General features: G+C 35.2%; 1 protein-coding gene across 3 annotated transcripts in view; it reads left to right on the top strand.

Moving 5' to 3' along the window:
• RNF145 (ring finger protein 145) overlaps positions 1-23,543 on the top strand; it is a 76,187-nt gene extending 52,644 nt beyond the window's left edge. For all 3 annotated transcript variants that reach the window (XM_077137558.1, XM_077137557.1, XM_077137556.1), the window contains exons 5-11: positions 1,049-1,284; positions 4,095-4,270; positions 6,363-6,503; positions 9,023-9,205; positions 13,406-13,553; positions 19,511-19,867; positions 21,927-23,543. In XM_077137558.1, coding sequence (XP_076993673.1) covers positions 1,049-1,284; positions 4,095-4,270; positions 6,363-6,503; positions 9,023-9,205; positions 13,406-13,553; positions 19,511-19,867; positions 21,927-22,307 — 1,622 coding nt within the window. In that variant the 3' untranslated portion in view covers positions 22,308-23,543. The remainder of the gene's footprint in view (positions 1-1,048; positions 1,285-4,094; positions 4,271-6,362; positions 6,504-9,022; positions 9,206-13,405; positions 13,554-19,510; positions 19,868-21,926) is intronic.
• The last annotated feature ends 664 nt before the right edge of the window (positions 23,544-24,207 follow it).

Genomic DNA, 24,207 nt, shown 5'->3' with positions numbered 1-24,207 from the left:
AAAAGCACTCTCTTAAAAAATATCTCCTCTTTTATAGGATCCTGACTAACCAAGACCCACGTAGAATGATGGAGACACATCTCCATCTAATTAAGCTTAATATCCACAATTGATTGAATTATATCTCCTGGAGATAACCTAATCAGATTTCCAGCCTATTGTGCTGATAGGGATTAGAAGAAACTTTGCTCCCACAGGATTGATTGGGATTAAAACATGGCTTTTGTATGGTAGAGAAATCCTTTCAAACCAGCACAGGTGCAAATAATATGAACAGCCAACTTTTATTGAACACTTAGTAAACTTCAGACACAAAGCTAAGGTTTTACATGCAGCGCTTCTTTTAAACGACCCCAGTTGTTAACAGTGGTACCTTTGTGTAATGGGATTATAGAGACTGAATTTTTCCTTTTCTTCAAATTTCTTTTCTGTAATAATCATGTGCAGTTCCTTGTGAGAAGAATTTGTTATTTTAACTTTGCAGAGTTTAAGTTTCAGGATTGAGTCATTTAGAAAATTGCTGTATGGCCCTGTAAAAGAAACTAATGATGGAAATCCTCAGAGCAAATGTTGTTGGAATATGATCTTGAACAAGTAATCATATCTCTCTTAGATTTTATGCTTTCACTATATACTTGAACAGTTAAATCTTTTTACATCTTTTGGAAAAGAAGCTTTATATAACAACAGATATAAGCATTTGTAACTGCATTATTATAATCCTTATTGACTTTCTTTAAAACTTTCTCTGTATTACACAGGCCACCTGGAATATAATGAAAATTAGTGGGGATTTATGCTGCTTTTTAAATAATCAGTCCTAGGGAATTGTTATGCAAAATTGATAGACTAGATGAGTATGTAATTATAGGTAGATGAAGTGAAATTTGGCTTAAAATAATACTATCCAATTGATCTACTTAGACTTCTTCAAAAGCAGGCCTTGCTGATTTACAGTAAAGTCTTCATCTTACAGTGCTTTTTGCTTGTTTTCATTTCGAGGGTACTAAATGCTCATAATTTGAGTGCATTCTTCTGTCCCTTTTAGGTCAGTTGGTGGTGTGTACTTTATGCTCCTGTGTCATGAAAACAAAGCAGATTTGGCTCTTTTCAGCACACATGCTTCCTCTGCTAGCAAGACTCTGCCTTGTTCCCCTGGAGACTATTGTTATCATCAACAAATTCGCTATGATTTTTACTGCATTGGAAGTTCTCTATTTTCTTGGGTCTAATCTTTTAGTACCTTATAACCTCGCTAAGTCTGCATACAGAGAATTGGTTCAGGTAAGACTGACAACCAGGTGCAAGTAGATAAAATACTTTATAAGTAACAAGTACATTAAAGGTTTAGTGGGTTTTTTTGTTTGTTTGTTTTTAGGTGTGTGGTCCGGGAATTGAACCTGGGTCTCCTGCTTGAAAGGCGAGCATTCTACCACTGAACCACCCTTGTACCCTAGTTTGTTTTTATTTCACAATCATAGTCATGGTAACATCCTGTGTTACAATTTCAAAGTATAGTTGTTTTCAACCCAGTTAGAAGCATCTGAGATTCTGTATTACGAAGTTCTGTTGAGAAGTGGTCAAGTGAAGGGATTCTCTAGAGGCATCTAGAGACATCAAGAACATCTTGATGCTGTTTTCTAGATGTGTATGTAACCTTTGGATATTCACTTAACCTCACTCATCTGTAAAATGGAGCTAATAATAGCAATTGTATCTTCCTCATAGGGTTGCTATGAAATTTGAATCAGTTAGTGTGTGGGAAGCCCCTAGTGCAATGCCAGACAGATCATAAATGTCCAGTATGTGTTAAAAATGTGATAAAGAATTGAAAACCTAGAAGTCAGATCCTAACTTTTCTTTTGGTTATAGTCTTAGTATGAGTACTTTTCCTTCCCTATGCTTGCCTAATTTACTTAAGCCAAAAATTAAATAGTTCTGGACTTTAGTATTATGGATTTCATTTAGATACAGTACTTGAACTGGCTTTGCCAGCATAGTATGCTTCTTAGAGTCCAGTTTCCTTCCTCCTTTTTTTTTTCAGTCTTTGCTCTAAAACAGATTACTTTCAGACGTAAGCAATAGAGATCTGAGAGAAATATTCCCACTAATTTCATTAATAATTACATTTCAGTATATAAAATCTTAAAACTGACATGGATGTAAAAAGATTGTTAAAATGAGCATTCTCCTCTACCTTTTGGCCTCTGTATATGATACAGTATTAAGGTACAGGAAGCTCTCAGATTAACCAAACTGATACTACTAAGGGAAGCAATCCCTTGTTGCTCCAGAAGATCTTCCAGAAAAATCTCCCTAAGGTCTTGGCCTTAGCCTGATTCTATTTTCTTCATCTTACGCAGCAATTCACTTGGCTGGTTTTCCAGGAAGTAGGTCTTCCCAAAAAGAGGAGGTTATTTTTACACTCTTGAGTGAAGAGTTCCTTTACAAAGAAAAGGCTGTAGTTGTTTTCAAAGTAAGGATGACAGATTAAATTTAAGATGTATATTTTTTCTTTGAATTTAATCTTTTGGCTCTATCTCAGTTTGTGATGGACAGTAATATTCATAAATATTTATTGAATTTAAATGATTAATAACCGTAAGGAAAATTCCTTTGTCATTTTTCAGTTGTTATGTTTACCTCTTGGTTATTATAGATTCATGTATCAGTGGATGCAGTGGTTGAAAATAAATCATAGATCATACAATTATGTGACCTGAAAAGAACTGGATAGAAGAGTGGTCTGTTGCTTTAATGAAAAGGAGGACAAGTACTCCCCACCTCCCAGTGATCAGTATGCTCCTAATAATTTTGTAGCTAGTTGGGCAATTCTCTTTTTCTTTTAACATTTTTTTATTGGGGGTGGAAACAAGAGGTTAATTGTGAATAAATTGTTCCCAAGTTTTTGCTTTACAGGTGAAAATTTTAAAATTGTGAATAACTTGCAGGTCAACGTATTTTAACTTAAAGCTTAAAAGATCTCTGATATTTATTATCTCCGTAGGCATAGATATTAATTAGGAATCTGAAAATAAAACTTCTTTCTGACTTAGTCAGAAAAGAAATTTGAGTTGATTGAAATATTCTGGTATCACATATTCCAGCAAGACCAAGCTGGCTGCTTAGTTTAGAGTTTTGTAGGCTCCTTGGCAGAACCTTGTTGTGTTACTAGGGTTTGGTCCCTGGCTTAGTAACTCCAGAAACTTGGTTACATCTATGCCCTTGGATTTCATCAGATTCTGGAATTGATTCCTGCTAGTCAGTTTTATAAGAGATTGATATAAACTAGACAGCTTATTTATTAATTTATAATAGATTAATAAGCCTTTTTTAGAGATACCCTTTTCCTGGTGTTAATGCACTTGGCAAACCAAATATCTGAGAGTCATTGCTTGATAAGCACATGAGCAAGGAGAAATGATTTTTCTGGGGAAGAAGACTTGTTAACTGTCTTTGCCCTGCATAGAGTAAACCTCTCCAGTGATTAAATTTTGTCTTCCTTTAAATCTCTTTCTCATCTGTGACATTCCTGAATAAATCCTGAAAAAGTCTTCATTTTTACATTTCTCATTTTCTAGCCCCTTAAGCAGCCTCATATCATTCATGCTGGTCCTGATGATTATGACTAGATACGGGTGTTTATCAAACTCCTCAAACTACATTTGAGGACATATTAGATTTTGCTCATAAGTGACCGAGCGTTACGGTTCATTATGTGTCGCACTTACTAATTCTACTCTGAATGTGACCTTATCCCTAAACTATTAGGACAATTTGGAGTTGTAATCATATGAGTGTTTTTCAGGTGTTAATAATAAAATAGAATCAGGGTGCACAGGGTGGTGGTGGTAGAATGCCCGCCTTCCATGCAGGGGTCCCGGGTTTGATTTCTGGACCATGCACCTAAAAAAATAAATTAAAATAAAATCAGTAAGTTTTATTATGTGCTATTTATTATGTATAGAGCTAAATTTAAAGGAATTTAGCTGAATTTCCGTTGAAATACTGTACACTAAATTCTTTTAAGTGTGTTTGAAGAGATAGAAAGTGTTTTCATATATAAAGTGATTTAATCTTATTTTCTTGTTTAGGTAGTGGAGGTGTATGGCCTTCTAGCTTTGGGAATGTCCCTGTGGAATCAACTGGTAGTTCCTGTTCTTTTCATGGTTTTCTGGCTTGTCTTATTTGCTCTTCAGATTTACTCCTATTTTAGTACTCGAGATCAGCCTGCATCACGTGAAAGGCTTCTTTTCCTTTTTCTGACAAGGTAATTAACATGAGCATATGCTACTATATATATAACCACAGAAAGATAAAATTTTGATCTACAACTAATAAATTTTGAAAATTTTTCCTATCGGTCACATTACACTAATTTATTTAGTAACATAGGATTTTCTTTCAGGTCTAGCAGTGCAGGGAGGTGCTAATATTACAGTAGTATATTTAACTGCGGTATGACCAAAGGTATAGCAAATGATTTGTGGAAAGATAATAACAAATTTTAATAATAGTTTTTCATTTATATTATTGGGTAAATAAGGTAAAGATATGTTATTAAAATAACTATCATTTATTGAGTATTTAATATGTACCAGATATACTACTAAACACTTTGCCTTCGCTTAATCTTTTTTGGGGAGAGGTACATGGTCTGGTAATTGAACCCGGGTCTCCCGTATGCCGTATGCTTAATCTTTACAACAACCCTGAGGGTAGTAAGTGCTTTTGTGCCCTGAGTTATGTTTGTAACTTCCCTTTCCGAAGAACAGCTTATGTACCAAACAAGGATCACAAGTTTATTTCTACTAAACAAACCATCCAAAAAGCACATACAAACTGAAAAAGAAAAAAAGGATTTTTCCATCCAGAAAATAGAATTATAATTAACAAATGTCTTTTTATTGAAGATAGAGGAGAAAAAACGTTTCATACATTTCCCAAACTTTCATTTCCCGAAAGGTAGATTGTTGAAGTCTTTTGTTTTCTTCAGTATGCCATCTTTTGAAAATTGCATCACATTCTTTTCTGAAGTTTAAAGAAAAAGAATGTGCTCCTCTTAAATTTAATTAAAGCCTATTCTTTGGGTGTAAAAGACTTATCTAAATAATAGTGACAAGAATAGAGAAATGGTATGGATCTTCAATACATTTTTCAAACTTTTCCAATGAGAATGGAGTAAAAGTTTAGTACTGTTTTCAGCTATGATTATCATAGTTATATGTTATGAGACAATTTGTTTGTTTAAACATTTTGGTTTTAATGTTTTGTTTTTGTAATTGTTTTGTGAGAAGAATGTTAGCCAATTTAGAAGTTAGACTTGTGAGAATGTAATTAAACTATTTATTCTTTTAGTTATTGTCCACCATAATTGATGGATATTTTGGATCCTTAAAGAAAACCAGATATATTTTCTTTTCATCATAGGATGCTTTCACATAGAGAGCAATTTACAAGCAAGTGTATGGGAAGGATAACTGTAGCAGAAGCATAGTACTGCATGGTAAAAGAATAGACATTGAGTTGCCTGAATAAATGCCTTATTTATGATAATGAAATTCTTAGGAAATCTAAAACAAGGTATATAGCACTTTGAGCATTTTAATATTTTCATTGTAAAAGCATTTCAGAGCTCTAGTGTAAGGTTTTTCAGTTCTCCTTATAGGTAGTATTCAAGGCAAGTTTTATTAAATAAATATTAAAGTTATTTTTAAATGGTCTAGGGCTGTAATCTCTGACATGCTTTTGAAATAATCCATAATAAAATACATTTCTCTAAATCTAAATTAATTTAAGAAAATTTCCAAATAAGAGTATGTAAGATACTTTTGTAGTTGGAGGAGTTGGGGACTAGTAAGTCAGCATAGACCCTAACCCCTGGGAGTCTTGTCCTTAGGGAGTTTTAGACCAGTAGCCATATGGCTAGTACAATCTGAACAATTTTAGTAGCAAACTTTCTTTCGTAGGAACAGTGGACAACTGCACATTTCCTTTGAACTTAGTAGCATAGCTGATTATGTTTCTTAATGTTTGAACATGATTTAAGCTCTTTAGAATTTTACTGCAGTTGAAGGAAATGATATATAATTAAGAAGAACAAGAAGGAATACCTTTTCTCAGATATGGTGCCATGTACTGCATATTTGCCAAAGAGAAAGAAAAAATGCAGGTTTCAATAATTATAAGAAGAACAAATTTAAATTATTGATGACATAACTGAGTGATTTCATCTTAAATTTTATATTGGGGTATTTTAATTATTGAAGATCAGATTAAGCTTGGCAGTTATTTAAAGGCTTACAGTGTTTTTGTTCTAAATGGGAAGTTTATGTCTGTTAACTTTTCCCCCTTTTCCCCAGTATTGCTGAATGTTGCAGCACTCCTTATTCCCTGTTGGGTTTGGTCTTCACGGTGTCTTTTGTTGCCTTGGGTGTTCTGACGCTCTGCAAGTTCTACTTGCAGGGTTATCGTGCTTTCATGAATGATCCTGCCATGAATCGGTGAGTTCTTTAAGTGAGAAAGATGTCTAGGAATTTCAGTCTTATAGATAAGTTGAAGTAATAATGATGAATTTCTTTGGTTGATGAATTTAGAAGAAATGGAATTCTGAGAGGTTTTGATTTTTTTTTTCTAAATGGTTGTAGCACTTGGATAAAAATACTATGAAGAAATCCCATCTAAAAAAGTACTTTTATTGTGTGAACACTTGCACTTTCCTTCCCTAGATTTATTGAAGAGATTTTTGATATCTTGCTTTTTGCTTTCTGAAGTGTCCTACTAAAATCAGATTTCTATATTTGATGCTTTCTTAAAGATCTTTTTTTCATTTTTAAACATATCTTTAATACTGATTCAAGTTTCAAAGAAAGCATTAATGAGAATGCAGAATGGTTAATGTAGTTACTAAATAAATAAGACCATGCATTAGGAAACCCTGTTATTTTAATACAGAAGTATAATGTCTACATTTATATAGGTAACCTCTTACACTTACTAAATTTTTATATTGAGTATTTCAGTATTAGTAGATGGTGAGTACCTTACAAATCAAGAAAGCCTTTTCTTTAATATTAGGTTTTATATGAAAAAAGAAAAACAATTATGATCAGAACTTTCCTGACAGTCTCAGCTAACATCTTTAAAATGGGGGGAAAAAGGAGAGGAGGGGGCACTAAGAAAAATAACTTGTAAGTTTAGAAAATGCATAGAATTCCAAAGATTTAAAATGAAAAGTGATAGCATCTTTCCTGTACTTCCCAAAGATATTATTTTAAAGTTTCTTATATGGAAATCCACATTTTTGTTGTTAAGTTCCACAAACTGTACACTTTATTCTACACTTTATATTTTCACTTCATATGTATTGGAGGTTTTTGTTTTAGTTTGATGTGTTCTGTATGTCAGCACATACAAATACATCTCATTCTTTTCAATAAAGGCATAGTATTCCATAGTATGGATATATCTTTTTTTTTCTTATTTTTACTTGCTATTAAAAAGTAATATTGCTGTGAGTGTCTTTGTACATGCTATTTTTTTCTTTCATTTAATTAGGAAAGTTTCGAACCAAGAAAGTTGAGAGATGAAATGTATCCCCATGTATCCGTCACCCATCTCCAGCAATATACACTCACACCCAGTGTCCTACCATCTCCACCCACACTGTTCTCTCCCACCACCCACAGCTGCAGCTATTTGAAACAAATCCAGATTCTATCCATACATTTTATTTGTAAAGATTGCATTCATACTACAATGAAATGATCATTCCTGATAAAAGAATTCCTTGATACCCTGTTGGTGTCCATAATTACACTGATTTTATATATATATATATATATATATATATAGTTTTTTTTTTCTCAACTCAAAATCCAAATAAGGTCCATATACTGCAGTTGGTTAATAAATTACTAAAGTCTCTTAATAGTCAGGTCCCCTACTATCTCCCTGCTTTTTCCTTTGCATTGTTGAAAGTACCAGGTCAGGTATTCTACAGTTTGTCATATAACATATTTCCACTATTCACTATATTTTCTCATAACAGCTTGACAACTTTTGTAATATATCCATAGGGGGAATTATTGCCAATAGGGTTATTAAGTGAATGGGATGTACATTTCAAATTTATTAGCAATTTTTTTTCCAAAATGTTCTGTTTCTACGTCAGCGTTAGTGTGCTCATTTTCCTTTGTATCTCTGTCAATACTTGATAGCCTTAGTCTGTGTAAGATTGACTAATCTTGGTAGAGCTTAAAATTGAGACTGTCCTTTGCTTATTTCCCATTTATTTGTGAGAAAATTCAGGAAAAGTCAGGCCAGTAGGATAAAAAGTCTTACTACTTTTTGCATGGTATATTTTCGATAAGAAAGAATTTTTTAAAATACTTATATTTATCGCTCTCTTCCTTTGTGTCTTCTGGGTCTCTTGGTCTACTTAAAGAGACCTTTCCCCCTCCAAGATTGTGAAGACATTCACCTAGGATTTTCTTTGTTGTCTCTATGATTTTATCTTTTATAGAAGATATGTGTATGTATCCTGATATAAATAGGTTAATTCATCAGATAGCTAAGAAAGGCAGATGTGTCTGGCTCATTGCCAAAATCTGGTGGGAAAACCTTTGTTTTAGAAGTAGCTTTTCTCTCTCTCTCTCTCTCTCTTTTTTTGCATGGGGCAGGCATCAGGAATTGAACCTGGGTCTCCGACATGGCAGGCGAGAACTCTGCCACTGTGCCACCATTGCCTGCCCTCCCCCTCTTTTTATACTGCAAAATAACAGCTATTATGCTTTGCACATGTAGTCATGTAATGCATATGTCCATATATTATGTTATTATATTAATGTTGCATAGTAATAGGAAGTTAATATACTGATCAGTTTCTTTGATTCTGAATTAAGTGAGAATAGATTCATAAATGTGTAACAGCAGTCTAACTAGATTTTGGATTATTTTCTCTCAAAATTAAATGAAATCCTGATTATTGTATTTCTTTTCTCTGAAAATGTATGTTTTTTAGGGGCATGACAGAAGGAGTTACGCTGTTGATCCTGGCCGTGCAGACTGGTCTGATAGAGCTACAGGTTGTTCACCGGGCATTCCTGCTCAGTATTATCCTTTTCATTGTGGTAGCTTCTATCCTACAGTCTATGTTAGAGATTGCAGATCCTATTGTTTTGGCACTGGGAGCATCTAGAGACAAGTAAGAAACCTTTGTAATATTCTTTGTGAATTTATTGTCTGAAGATTTAGAAAATCGAATCAGAACGTAGATGGTAACTGTATTAACTTAGAATAATTCAACAGGTTTACATTTTTATTTTTTCTATATGAGATGTTCAATTGTTGGACTTTTCTAATTGTTTTTTCCTCTCTCGATTCCTATAGCTAAAAGTCACATCAAAGGCCATGTAATTACATGTCAACTTATTTTTTCTTTGGAAAGTTTGATATTTTAAAATTCATCAGTTTTGAAAATAAGAACACAGAGCATATAATTCCACCATCACTTTTGATCGTTCTCCCACTCTTTAGGGGTGTTTGGGCTATGCCCATTCTAACTTTTCATGTTGGAAGAGGCTGTTGATAATATGGGATGGGGGAATGGAACTAGTTGATGTTCTGGAAAGGCTGGCCCCTCTAGGTTTCAGGACTTATCTGGTCCAGGGACCCATCTGGAGGTTATAGGTTTCTGGATAATTATCCCAGTACATAGAACCTTTGCAGAATCTTATGTAATGCCCTAGGTGTTCTTTATGATTGGCAGGAATGGTTGGGGGTTGGCAACCACTGTTACGATAGGTAACAGTGTCTAAATGAAGCTCGCGAAAGAGAGACCTCCACTGACTCTATTTGAACTCTCTCAGCCACTGATACCTTAATTAGTTACACTTCTTTTCCCCCTTCTGGTCAGGATGGCATTGTTGATCCCATGGTGCCAGGGCCAGGTTTCATCTGTGGGAGTCATCTCCCATGAATCACCTTTTTTTTTTCTTTCTTTTATTCATTAGGCAGGCTTTTTAAGAAACAAGTTGGGGTGAGTGTAACATTTGTTTTGTAGTGTTGAAGAAACCTTGTTGGAACGAGGTCTCAGTGTCGTTTTTTTCTGTTTTTTGCTTTTAAGTTTAAGTTCCTTTAAATAAGGAATATGTGTATATATACACATACCTATGTCAAAATCAGATATATATGAATGTATTTTTTTAATTCTAAATTTAACTGTTGACATATTGTATAAACTTTTCTATATGTAAGAAGTATATATGTATTTAAATGTGTGTATGTGTATATATGTAAATATATACATATTTTATATAAATGCATCAAAGCCTAATTGATTTTGAAAAATTTATTTTGGGTTTTAAGGGAAATAAATCACCCTGTTAAAGAAAATCACCGTCCTACATAGTACACTTATTATTACACCAGTTCCTTTTTGCTGCTCTTTCTTTTTTAAAAAAAGAAAAGTTATTTGTTTATGCTTTTAATCTTAAAGCAGAGCTACTGATAGTTAATATTTGTCCCTTAGTACTTAGGTTTAATTTTTGCTATAGTAAATTCATTCTATAAATGGTGTCACACAGTAGAGCATTGAACTTTTGTGTGTGACTGATTTTTCACTTTTTTTTTTTTACATGAGCAGGCACCAGGAATAGAACTTGGGTGTCCGGCATGGCAGGCAAGAAGTCTGCCTGCTGAGCCACCGTGGCCTGCCGTGTTTATTCCCCATCTCAGTTGTAATTAAAAGTTGGAAAGATGATGTATAGTACTTTTTGTCTCCTCTAGATACTTTGCATGGATTTGACAGCATATCAAGCATGCTGATATTTAAAAACATTTTTAGTTTGATTGAAGCCATGAGGTTCAAACTATTTTGGTTGAAATCCGAATTTCCTCAGAATGATTTTGAATCTGTGTTCATGTTTTATATGAAATCATTAAATAATAATTTTAAGTCTCAATATTCAGTTTTCATAAATTGAGTTGTTTTGTTTTCCAAAGGGGAAAGTACTGTTTTGGGTCATGCTGGTTTCTTTTAGATTAGTGACCGTTATATTTTTAAAATTATCCCAACATTGCTTCTCTGTACTAAGGAAATGAAAGTATCTTTTTTCTTTTAACCCTTGTAGAGATGATAAGACCCTCTTACATTCATTTCCTTATAATGGGGGTAGGTAAGACAAATAGCTTTATGAGTAAAAACTTGAGGGAAAAAAATCACACCTTTTTTTCCATTGTGTGAAAACATTTTTCAAAGTTCTGCTTAAAGTACCTGCTAGAGAGAGTTTTTTAAAAATAAGTATTTATCTTTTAGAAGGTAGTATCTGATCTGTCTTAAATTGGGATATATTTTAAGAATGATCTTTTAGAATGTTACAGGATTTGAAGAGGTACACAAAAGAAAAAAAATAGGTTCAGAGGCCAAGTTTTTTTTACCTATATCCCAAACCATTGGGCTCTTTTCCTCTTGCCATATCTAGAGACCTTCTCCTTATATGTATTTTACTCTTGGTAACAAGGTAGGGCCTGGGTAATATTAGAAACTTGAGCCTAGGTCTGACAAATCTCTTCATTTCTTGGGTGACTTAAGAGAATAAAGTTATGTATTTAACTGTTCCCCTGTGAAATAACCATGGTAACTTCTGTTCCACTTTCATCAGGGATATTTGCACATGGGTGGCTAGTGGGTAGATAAGAAAAGGAAATGATAGATGAAAAATAATTTGAAAAATATCAAGCAGAAACAAATTTGCAAGTTTTATTTGGCACCTATTTCTTTTCTTTTTAATATTTTTATTATAAACAACATACAAACATTCTTGACATGGTTACATTCAGTGACTCACAGTATCATCACATAGTTTGTCGTGTATTCACCACCGTGATCATTTTGTTGAACATTTGCATCTCTCCAGCAAAAGAAAGAAAAAACTCATACATGCCATTGATCGCTAGTATTTCAGTCTATTCAATTTTTTTAACCTTTGTTCCCCCTATTATTTTCTTTTCCATATTTTTTATTCATCTGTCCATACCATAGATAAAAGGAACATTAGAGACAAGGTTTTCACAATCACACAGTCACACTGTGAAAGCTATTTCATTATACAATCATCTTCAAGAAGAGTGGCTACTGGAACACAGCTCTACAGTTTCAGGCACTTCCCTCTAGCCACTCTAATACACCATAAACTAAAAAGGGGTATCTGTATAGTGCATAAGAATAACCTCCAGGGTAACCTCTTGACTCTGAAATCTCTCAGCCACTGACACTTTATTTTGTCTCATTTCTCTCTGACCTCTTTAGGTTGAGAAGGTTTTCTCAATCCCTTGATTCTGAGTCACAGCTCATTCTAAGATTTCTGTCCTATGTTGCCAGGGAGGTTTACACCCTTAGGAGTCATATCCCATGTAGAGAGGGGGAAGGTGGTGAGTTCGCTTGCCATGTTGGCTGAGAGAGAGAGAGAGAGGCCACATCTGAGCAACAAAAGGTTCTCTGGGGGTGGCACCTATTTCAAGCAAGCCTTTGTGCTTAGAACTTTCTTTGAGGCTTATGGAAAAAGTTATGGTCCCTTTTCAAGAATTTAAATTTGAGGGATAAGACATGTATACAGAATAATTGAAATACTACTGTTCAGTGTATAATTGGTTTGTGCAGATGTTAACGATTCTGAGAGGGCAGGTGGTTCCTGGATGAATGATTTGCATTACTTCCATAAATTTATTTGTTTAGCTCGATCAAGCCTAGAGTAGGATGGAAGCATTTCCAGTGGGATGCAAGAATATTTATGTCTTGCTGTGGAGATAGTTAATTGACCAGCTTGGCTTATAGAAACAGTGTTGACAAGTTTGGAATGCTAAATTGGAGCCAGAATGTGGAGGGCCTTGAATGCCAAGCTAGGAAATTTAGAGAGGTGTTGGTCATTTTACAAAAGCAGAACTTTAAAAAGGTTAATTTGGCTGGCAGCATTCAGGTTAGATCGGGCACTAGGGGGAGGCATACTAACCAGTAGGTTCTTAGAATACAAATGTTCTTATTTTCCCCCCTTCACCCTCAACAGATGTGAGAATTAGAATACCTGCTCATCAGAAAGCCATTCCTCTTAGTAATACTGTAGTAAGTGCAGCAGAGATTTTCATTACAGGGTGGGACTGTTTGGAAAGGATGTGATGTAACTTGAAAAAGACCCAAAATTATTCTTAATCCCTCCTTGTCCTATCTGGGAAAATTACTATTAAAATTATTAAAGTTTAAGGCTATAAAGTCAGTGACTGACATGGAGAACGTGCTCAGTAAAATATCTGGGAAATTTATTTATAGTACAATAACTCTTTGTTGCTGATAGAATTGTTGTGCTATTAGATGGCAGACACTTTAAAAGAATAATTTTTCTTTCTCTAGGAGTTTATGGAAACACTTCCGTGCTGTGAGCCTTTGTTTATTTTTATTGGTATTCCCTGCTTATATGGCTTATATGATTTGCCAGTTTTTCCACATGGATTTTTGGCTTCTTATCATCATCTCCAGCAGCATCCTCACCTCTCTTCAGGTAAGCCCAGGATTAATTTTATGTTTCTGATTTTCTTATTTTCCTTTTGGAAGAAGAATTAAACATTTTTAAGATTAATGATTATAATTTGCCAATTCAGGTGATTGCTTCCCTATCTTGCTTGCAAGAACATTTTACATTTATTTGAGTGTAGGAGTTAGAAAGCAATTATTAGCATTCTAGGTCTGTCTATGAGGCTGCGCTTTCTTATTAATGTAATTAAACTTTTTAAGTTTCTTTCAAAATGATATAATGTAGAACTGTCATGTATTAATAATTAATTTTAAAGTATTAAAAAATTTTAGAGCCTTTTCTTCAGTGCCTTAATATTTCTTTATGCCCACTTGACAATATCACTAGTTTTTAAAAAATGGTTGTTTAGTACTGTGTAGTTTAATTTCCACATAGTTATAAAAATTTCCAATTTGTTCTGTTACTGACTTTTAGCTTTATTCCAGTGTGTCTGAGAAGATACTTTGTATGATTTCAGTGTTTTAAAATTGATTAAGGGTTTGATTTGTGGTCTAATGCGTAGTCTGTCCTGAAAAATGTTCCATGTGCGCTTGAGAGGAATATATATTCTGTACTGATAGAGTGTGTTATATATGTACATTAAATTTAATTGGTTAACAGTGTTGTTCCAGTCCTCTGTTTCTTTTTTGGTCTTCTGATTGGATGTTATATCATTTACGGCATGGTAAATTGAAGTCTCCAACTGTTATTGTAGAACTGTCTGTTTCTTCCTTTATTTCTGTCCATTTTTGCTTCTTAGATTTTGGGGCTGTTATGAAACATACATATATTTATAATCATTATAGCTTCTTAGTGGACTGAATTTTTTTCTCAATATGTAATACTGTTTTTTGTTTTTTGCAGTCTTTTTTTGACTTAAAGTCTATTTCATCTGACAGTAATGTAGCCACTCTGGCCCTCTTGATTATTGTTTTGTGTGGGGTCTCTTCTTATACCCTTTTACTTTCAACCTTTTTGTGTCTTTGTTTCTTATAGACACAAGGAATAGCTGGATCATATTTTCATCCAGTCTACCAATTTTTGCCTTTTAATAGGGGAGTTTAATTCAGTGGCATTTATGGTAATAACTGAGAAGGAAGGATTTAATTCTGTCATGCTGTTGTTTCTTTGTATGTTTTTTGTTCCTCAATTATTCCATTACTGCCTTTTGTGTATTTTATTGCTTTTTTTGTAGTGTACTATTTTAATTCACTTCCTTTTTTCCTTTTCTCTATATTTTTTACTTATTTTCTTAGTGGTTACCTTTGTAATTAAGATTAACATGTTAAACGGATAATAACTTAGTCCTACTAGTATCAACCTAGTTTCATAATGTGCAAGCCTCTTTACTCCTGTAATCTCAGTAGTATACAAACTCTCTCCTCCTGTGCATCTCTGTCCTTTCCTCTGTATGTTGTTATTGTCCCAGATTACATCTTTATACATTGTACACCCATTAACATGATGAACAGACCACAGCAGCCGAACCTGATACCAATAAGCCTCACCAGGAGCCCTAGTACAGTCCCCCCTGCTGCCTACGATGGGGTTGGGATATGGGGATGGTAGCCACTGCACAGAAGGTGAAATTCACCAATATTTATCCTAGTTTACCATTCTCTTCTTCCAGCTCTTCCCTGGATACTCTGCAGTATTCCACTAGACACCAGAGTTTGAAAATAATTGATCCAGATAATTTTTGCCAGTTTAGTAGTTGCAGTTGATATCCCCATGTTCATAGTTTCTTGGTGTGTATAACTATAGCAACTGCATACACATTTTATTGCCCTAGAAATGATGTTTATTTTAACATAAAGGTGGATCTTTTCTGCCTTATCAGTAAGAGGTGAGAGAAAATATAGCCCTGGCGAAAAGATTTACAAGTTCCTCTTACAAGTAAAAGTGCTTTGAAAGTTGAGGAATAGGAAGAACTATGAAATTAGGAAATTGAGATCTAATGGATGGGTTTTAGTGGCCTAGGGAATAAGGGGAAAGGTTGAGTCAGAAATCTGGTATCTAATCACAGGGTCAGTTTAGGAGAATTACGTCTTAAGGTGTGGCTTTCTGGTACCCAATACTTGGATTTTTAAGATCACCCACATTTTAGTTACTTTTTAGATATTAAATATGGCATCTTAAAAGTACCAAGCATGTGTTATTTATTGTTTAAAATTTATGGAAAAGGCTTTTTAGTGACTGTATGTATGTTTCTTTTTCAATTAATTTTTTTTTTATTAGAGAAGAACACTCATGCATAAAATACGGTATTTCCATATACCACCCCACCACCAACACTTGCATTGGCATGGGAAATTTGTTACAATTGATAACAGTTTTTTGGTAATCCTATTTTTATAACGGTAGTTACATTTATTACAGTTGATAAAAGAATTTTGAGTTAGTGCTGTAACTATTGTCCGTAGTTTACATAGGGGTATTTCTCCCCTATTTCCAAACTTCTTTTTTTTTTGCATGCATGCATGCATGCATGTTTTTATTTTATTACTCATCTGCCCATACACTGGATAAAGGGAGTGTCAGTCACAAGGTTTTTACAGTTACACAGTCATGCAGTAAAAGCTATATAGTTACACAATCATTATCAAAGATCAAGGCTAGTGGATTACAGTTCAATAATTTCAGGTATTTCCTTCTGGTTATTCTAATACACTAGAAACTAAAATATATATATAATGAGTCAGTATTCATAATCACTTTTAAAATCCTAATTTCTGAGTTACAACTCCTTAATCTCATTTGATCATTTTCTCAATCTTAAGGGGTATCTGGGCAATGATCATTTTAATTTCTACTTGCTGGAAAGGGTTGTGAACTTTATGGGGTAAAAGAATGAAACTTGAAGAGAGTAGTACCTCTGGGTTTCAGGGCTTAACTGACATAGGGAGAATCTGGAGACCTTAATTTTCTGTAAAAACAAATTTACTAGGTGAAACTTTTATAGAGTCTTTGATAGAGCCCAGGGTATTCTTTAGGGTTTTCAGGAGTACTGTTGGTTGGGGCTTGGCACATACTGTGGCAATTTGTAACATCTGGCTGAAGCTTGCATAAGAGTCACTTCTAGAATGACCTCTCAATTCTCTTTGAAATCTCTTAGCCACTGAAACTTTATGTTGTTTCATTTCTTTTCCCCCTTTAGTCAAGAAGGCATTCTCAGTCCTACAATGCCAGTTCCAGGCTCATCCCTAGGAGTCATGGCCCACTTTGCCAGAGAGTCCCAAACCCCCAGGAGTCATGTCCCACATAGGGAAGAGGGTAGTGAGTTCATTTGCAGATTTGATTTAAAGAGAGAGGCCACATCTGTGCAACAGGAGATTCTCTGGGAGTGACTCTTAGGCATAAGTATAAGTAGGCTTAGATTTGCCACTGCAAAAATAAATTTTATAAGGGGAAGCCTCAAGATCGAGGGCTTGGCTTATTAAATTGGAAGTCCCTAATGTTTGTGAGAATATCAGAAATATCCTAGGTGGGGAAGTTTAATTGTTCCACATTTTTTCCCCAGTTCCTCAACGGGACTTTGCAAATACTTTATTTTCTGCCCAAAATATTCTGAAATGCATCAGAGCATTACATTAACCTGTATAGAATATCAAGATCTCATTCCCTATTCCAGGTTCCATGTAATTAGGTGGTTTAAATGGACTGACTAGAAAAGTTCCATTAGATAGTATGGTACAGAAAACGTAAGTTTTGGACGAAATAAACATCTATTCCTTTGGTGTCACACTGAAGTTGTAGTTTTAAAATACAAACAGTATCATTCTTTAATCTATATTCTGATGGACCTTAGTCCTAACCAGATATGCTTCATTCCTATCTCTAATTGAAGTCTGATCTCTTTTCCAGCTTCTATAACAGTTGCTGTATAGAGTAATGCTGACTTTCAGAGCTGCAGAGCTCTAATTCTGTGTCTCAGGTCACACAGATAACCCAAAGTTCCCGGAAACTGCCAAAATATACACAAATTACACAGCATACCAGAATTTAAAAGTAACAGTTAGAGCTCAGGAATAGTGTGGCTGCTGTAAGAGTTTATAATCTATCTAGGAACTTCTATAATGAGCCTTACTGGGCATTCTTTACTCCTTCATCATTGATTGCCCAGTCCCTGCCCACCTTCTATCCCCCTATACTTTCTAATTCAGTTCTCAGAATTTGCTCATTGTAGTTAGTAACAATGAGACCATACAATATTTGTTCTTTCATTTCTGGCTTACTTCATTCAACATAGTGTCCTCAAGGTTCATTCATCTAGTTGCATGACTCACAGCTTCATTCCTTTCTGTAGCTGCTCAATGTTTCATTGTGTGTTTACACCATAGTTTGCCCTTCCATTTATTAGTCAGTATACCCTTAGGCCACTTCAGTCCACTGGCAATCGGGAATAATGCTGCCGTAAACACCCATATGCAAATGTCTATTCATGTACCTGCTTTCAGTTCTTCCAAGTATATACCTAATAACAGGATTGCAGGATTCAGTGGCTCCTGGTATAATCATATAGTTGTGCATTCATCGCTGCAATCTGTATAAGAACATTTCTGTTTCTTCCACAAAGAAGAGGAAAAAAGAAGGAAAGAAAGAAGAAAGGAGAAAAAACAACAAAAATCCCATACTCCTCCCTTATTCCCCCTCTTATTGACATTTAGCTTTGGTATATTGCTTTTCTTAGAATTAATGAAAGAACATTACAATATTACTGTTAACGTTAGACACTAGTTTGCATTGATTGTATTCCCCCCACCCGCCATACCATCCCTCAACACCTTGCAGTGTTGATATTCGTTTTCCCTCATGTGAAAACTTTGTTTGTACATTTAGTCATCATCATTGTCCACTCTAGATTTCACTAAGTTATACGGTCCCAGTTTTTGTCCTCTATCTTTCCTTCTGGTGTCATACCTACTCCTAGCCTTCCTCTTTCAACCATATTCGCACTCACCTTCATTCAGTGTACTTACAATATTTTACTGCCATCACACAGTATTGTGCTATCCATTTCTAAGTCTTTCCAGTCAGTCTTTGTAAACATTCTGTATTTCTTCAGTTTCAAATGCTCAGTCTCTACCTTCTATCTCCTAATAACCCGTGTTCTTAGAGTTTGCTCACTATAGTTTGTTCATATTAGTGAGACCATACAGTATTTGTCCTTTTTGTTTCTGGCTTATTTTGCTCTATGTAAAGTCCTCAAGGTTCATCCATATTGTTGCATGCATCGTGATTTTATTCCATCTTCCAGCTGCGTAATGTTCCATCCATGTATATACCAGTTTGTTTATCCACTCTTCTGTTGTTGGACATTTGAGTTGTTTCCATCTATAGGCAGTCATGAATAATGCTGCTGTAAACATCGATGTGCAAGTGTCTTTTTGTGTCCCTGCTTTCAGTTCTTCTGAGTATATATTTAATAATGGGATTGCTGGATCAACATGGCAGTTCTATACTTAGCTTCTTGAGGAACCACCAAACTGCCTTCCAGAGCGGCTGCACCATTCTACATTCCCACCGATAGTGAATAAGTGTACCTACTTCTCCACATCCTTTCCTGCAGTTGTAGTTTTCTGGTTTTTTGGTAATGACCATTTTAATAGGTGTTAGATTATATCTCATTGTGGTTTTGATTTTCATTTCCTTAGTAGCTAGTGAAGTTGAGCATCTTTTCATATGCATTTGGGCTATTTATATTTCTTCTTCAGAAAAGTATCTATACATTATTTTGCCCATTTTTTAATTGGGTTGTTTGTCTTATTGTTGAATTGTAAGATCTCTAGGTATCATGGTTATTAAACCCTTATGTGATACATGCTTTCCAAATATTGCCTTCCATTGAGTAGGCTGCCTTTTTATTTTCCTGACAAAGCCCTGGATGTGCAGAATATTTGATGTGCAAAATATACGTGTTTTAATATGCGTACTTTTATTTTCAGGTTCTGGGAACACTTTTTATTTATGTCTTATTTATGGTTGAAGAATTTAGAAAAGAGCCAGTGGAGAACATGGATGATGTTATCTACTATGTGAATGGCACTTACCGTCTGCTGGAGTTCCTTGTGGCCCTCTGCGTGGTGGCCTATGGAGTCTCAGAGACCATCTTTGGAGAATGGACAGTGATGGGCTCAATGATCATCTTCATCCATTCCTATTATAATGTATGGCTTCGGGCCCAGCTGGGGTGGAAGAGTTTTCTTCTCCGCAGGGATGCTGTAAACAAGATTAAATCATTACCCATCGCTACTAAAGAGCAGCTTGAGAAACACAATGATATTTGTGCCATCTGTTATCAGGTAACTTGCACAGTAAGAATCCAGTTGGGCAGGGGCATATGACATGGCATATCCCTTGGGATTTTAACCACTTTAACCAAATTCAACTTAAATTTCCAGGCAGAATTATCTCCTGGGTAAAGAAATGGACAGCAGAAATTATTTAAAGACCTGATAAAATGTTTCCATTCTATTTCTAAATTAAGTTTTTAGTATGGTCCCTCAATTTCTAATTTATTGTTGTTATTTTCAACATTATTGCTCACCCATATATAAAGGAAAAACAGGTCAGGTGTTTTTTATTTTTACTCCTGAATACATACATACACACACACACACATACATTATCAAATATATACTATCAGTCAGGAGTCAGCAACTTCTGAAAAGTGGTGTGCCAAGATTCTGACTCTTTTCCTTCTAGTATTCTTGGGATACGGAAGAACTGTTTATTTACTTAACATATGTGGAAACAGTTTGTGTTTGCCATGTGTTGCTGGATTTATGAGATAGGTACAAGCCTTTGGGGCTCAGGGTGGGCGTATGGGGGTGTGGGTGGTGAACAGATGTTGTAAAGGCAATCAATTGGTGTACAGTCGAAATTGGTCTTCCTGTCATCTTTGGCACATGTGCGAAAAGTGACTGCCTTTAATATAAAAACTGAAGAAAATATTTAAATCAGCTTGGAAATACAATAAACAAAACTTGGCCTGTTTTTTTTTTTTTTTCAGAATAAGAATTTCTTTAAATAGTAAAATGTAACTACCATTTTTTTTTTTTTTTTTTTTATTATGAGTAAAGCAAACTTTGGGGTACAAGCAAAAAAAAAATTTTTTTTTCCCAGATCTCGTTTTCCCATTTTGAGATGACAAGGAGTAATGGAAGTTTCCTCTGCCAGGTTGAGCAAGTCATTCACTTAGTTCAGTGTTGTTATTTAAGTGATCTCCAGCATCTTTGTCCTAGGTAACCTCATTGTACTCAGGACAAAACACATGAAAAACAGATTTGGAGCACACAACAGCTTTTGCCACTGATATCTAAATTTTTCATCTCTGGGTTCAAGAGTCTTCTTTTTTGTATCTCCTATTGTCACATCACTTTTTTTGAGGTGCTAGACCTACCTGCTGATATCACAGAAAATAAAAGTCAAATTGCTTAGCTCCCTAGCTGGCTGCTTTTCCTTGGATGGCTTTCTGCTTTAAAGTTGATTCCCAAGTGTTACCAGTTCTTGGCAAGGAATTTCTGGGATAGCCACAGCTTCTTGTTTTAGAGTTTTAGACAAAATTTATGGCTGGTTCACCAAGATGTCTATTCCTGCAATTTTATCTTCATGTCCTCAGCCATCTCTCTACAGATGTATCTTAATACAAGAACTGTTATTACACAGTATACCAGTCCCTATTCTGATGGTTATCAAACCACGTGGGTTTCTTGTTGTAACTGTAGAGTGATGAATCCCATCTCCACATACCCTGATCCATTAGGTCTTGAGTGGCCCCAACATGTGCATTGTTTACAAGTATCCCAGGTGATTCTAATGCAAGATGAGAAACCCCGGCTTATATATACAGACCCAGTCTTGAAAACTGGATATACGTTGGCCCTAATGAAATTGCCACTTCCTTGCCAATACCTTGGTGTTTTGTGCTGTTAACAATTTTTGTTTTCTTGTAAATAATCTTATCATGGAGTAATCTGTTCAGTTGTGTTGAAGTATAACTGTGGAAAAAGTCTTGTCTCTAATATTAGATTTTTTGAGGTTATAATTAATACAGATGTCATACCATTAGAGACCTAATAATTATACTGCTGCAGTTGTATAACCCTTGGGTTTCACACTAAAATCTCTGGAAGGTAGTCTTCCTCATTTTTTACTTTTACTTCTTTTTAAAATTATTTAGCCAGTGTTCTTTTATTTGTATATGGGGATCTCTGATTGCAAGAGGCTTATTCAAATAAAAAAATGAGTTTTATTCTAAGATCGGTGCTAGAAGTTTTCTACTGTGGGGGAGTATTTGGGGTAGCACCAAAGATTTTAGATGACAGGTGTTTATAAGGTATCTTTGTTTTGCTCTTTTAGGACATGAAATCTGCTGTGATCACTCCTTGCAGTCATTTCTTCCATGCAGGATGTCTTAAGAAATGGCTCTATGTTCAGGAGACCTGCCCTTTGTGTCACTGTCACCTTAAAAACTCCTCCCAGCTTCCAGGATTGGGAACTGAGCCTGTTCCACAGCCTAATGCTGGAGCTGAGCAAAACATTGTGCTTCAGGAAGATACTGAACCCTCAGATCATGAGCATCCTGTAGGGACCAGGATACAAGAAAGCCCTAGTGACAATAATGAACATATTGCCAGCAGATCAGATAACCAGGAAGGGACTTTTGATCCTGAGGAATATCCTCTCAGTGCAAAAGATGAAGCACGTCCTGTCGAAGTCAGCCTAGAAGTAAAGAAGTAGAAATAACAGTTTGATATTCTGGAGAAGTTATTAACTCAAGGTGCAGTTCATGCTCACATTTGAGGAGTATATGAGATGATTAGGCAGGAAACTGACATTCTAAGGATCTAATCCAGGACGTACTCTCAGTGGAGACCACCTGCTTTCATTCCCTTGACATTGTGGGAGAAAATTTGCAATGTATGCTAATCAAAATGTATTTATATATTCTATGCTGATGTTTTGTTGAGGTTTGCCAAGAAAATTCATCCTCAGCAACTTCAGAAACTGCCCCAATTGTAAAAGATAGGTAAAATAGATTTGTGTTTGAAAGGGGTAACGAAAAGAGGATAAAGAGTGTAAGGACAGCATGGGAAGAAGCAGGCAGAAATGGAACAGACATTTCACTTTGGGACAGGATCATTGTTAAAAGGTATGAGTATGAGTAGTTACCGGCCCTGTTCTCTACCCCCCTTTCTCTCAATTCATTGGAACTCAGCAGGTGATTATTGAGTTTTGTACAGCACTGAAGTGAAATCAAAGATGTAAAAGCCTTGATTGTATTCAGAGATTGAAGCACGCTCATACTCCGTATGTGCTTTAGGGGAGGGGTGGGTGGGCACTTTGGGCCTTGCGGGTACATTCATGTAATCTGAGACTCCTGAACTTTATGATGGAGTCCTCACTATTTTGATGTATATGAAACTTTTGTTAATATATCGTATACTTTTTGGCTGTGTGAAGTAAACTAAAACTCTAATGAACACTTTGGAGTCCACTCTAGCTTGGGGGCCAAAGTCGGAAGGGCTTTAGGGCACTGATAAAGGCTGTAGGTGTACTTTTCAATCCTGTGTAATGTTCACTTCTTACAACTGAATCAAAACAGTGTTAAATTATGGCAATATTTGCATTTTGGGAATGAATACATAATTGTATGATCACACTCTGCAATTGCCACTTTTAAAGCTGTTAATAGATTTTTGCACCTTTTCTTTGACAAGGATGTGTCATATTTAAATTTTTACATTCATCATGGCTACAAGTAGAACTGGGGAGGGGGGAATGTCATTTTTTTATGGGAATTTTGATATGAAAAGAAACTAGTCATTTATTTATACAATAGGCTTGGCTCAAAAAGTGTTTTTCAGACTTGGTATTCCTAATGTGGGATGTGACTTATTTTATTTTTAGTAGCAAACTTGAATGTAGACTGACAGACATAGCTGAATGTCTTAATAAATTTAAATTTGAAGATAATTGGGTTTTTTTGTGATTATTATTGCATTTTATTGAAATTCTGCTCTTAGGAGGTTCTGTTCTTACCTGGCTGGGGTTGTTACATCCTTATCCTGCCCTGCGGATGTCAAAGTTCTGGGGTTAAAAAGGACTGACCAGTTTTCTGAAATCATCTGTCTGTCTCAGTGGTATCAACTTTAGTGCTGTATCAGAAGCATCTGGGTAGCTATTTTAAGAATTATTCATTACTGACCATACTTCAGATGAGCTGAATCGCATTGCCTGCAACTGTGCGTTTCAAAGCTTCCTGGGTAATTTTATCCAGGTAGCCTGACACCAGATTATACTTTCAGAAAGCAAGATTAAAATCAGTTTCTCCCAAGTGTAGTAGTTTCTTACTGACTTTTTAGAGGTCCGTGCTAGGTTGCAAATAGAACAATTGGCTCCCTCTAGTGGTAATACGGCTGTTGTCGAAGACCTAGCAGTAGTGATCTCTAATAAAACTGCTTTTCTGCCTCTGTAATTTCCAATATTAGGCTTCCTGGTGCTTTGCTTGAAGGAATAAAAATGCAATGAGGTTAGAGTCATTTTTGACATAGTTAACTTGGTTGTCCTTGAGCACAAGAGTTTTGAGTGTGAGAACTTGTTTATTTCTCTGGCCAAAGGGCTTTCTCATATAGTACCA

Source organism: Tamandua tetradactyla, chromosome 20 (assembly GCF_023851605.1).
Source record: "Tamandua tetradactyla isolate mTamTet1 chromosome 20, mTamTet1.pri, whole genome shotgun sequence".
Taxonomy (NCBI): domain Eukaryota; kingdom Metazoa; phylum Chordata; class Mammalia; order Pilosa; family Myrmecophagidae; genus Tamandua; species Tamandua tetradactyla.
The sequence above is the reverse complement of the archived record's forward strand: the minus strand, read 5'-3'. Positions and strand labels throughout refer to the sequence as shown.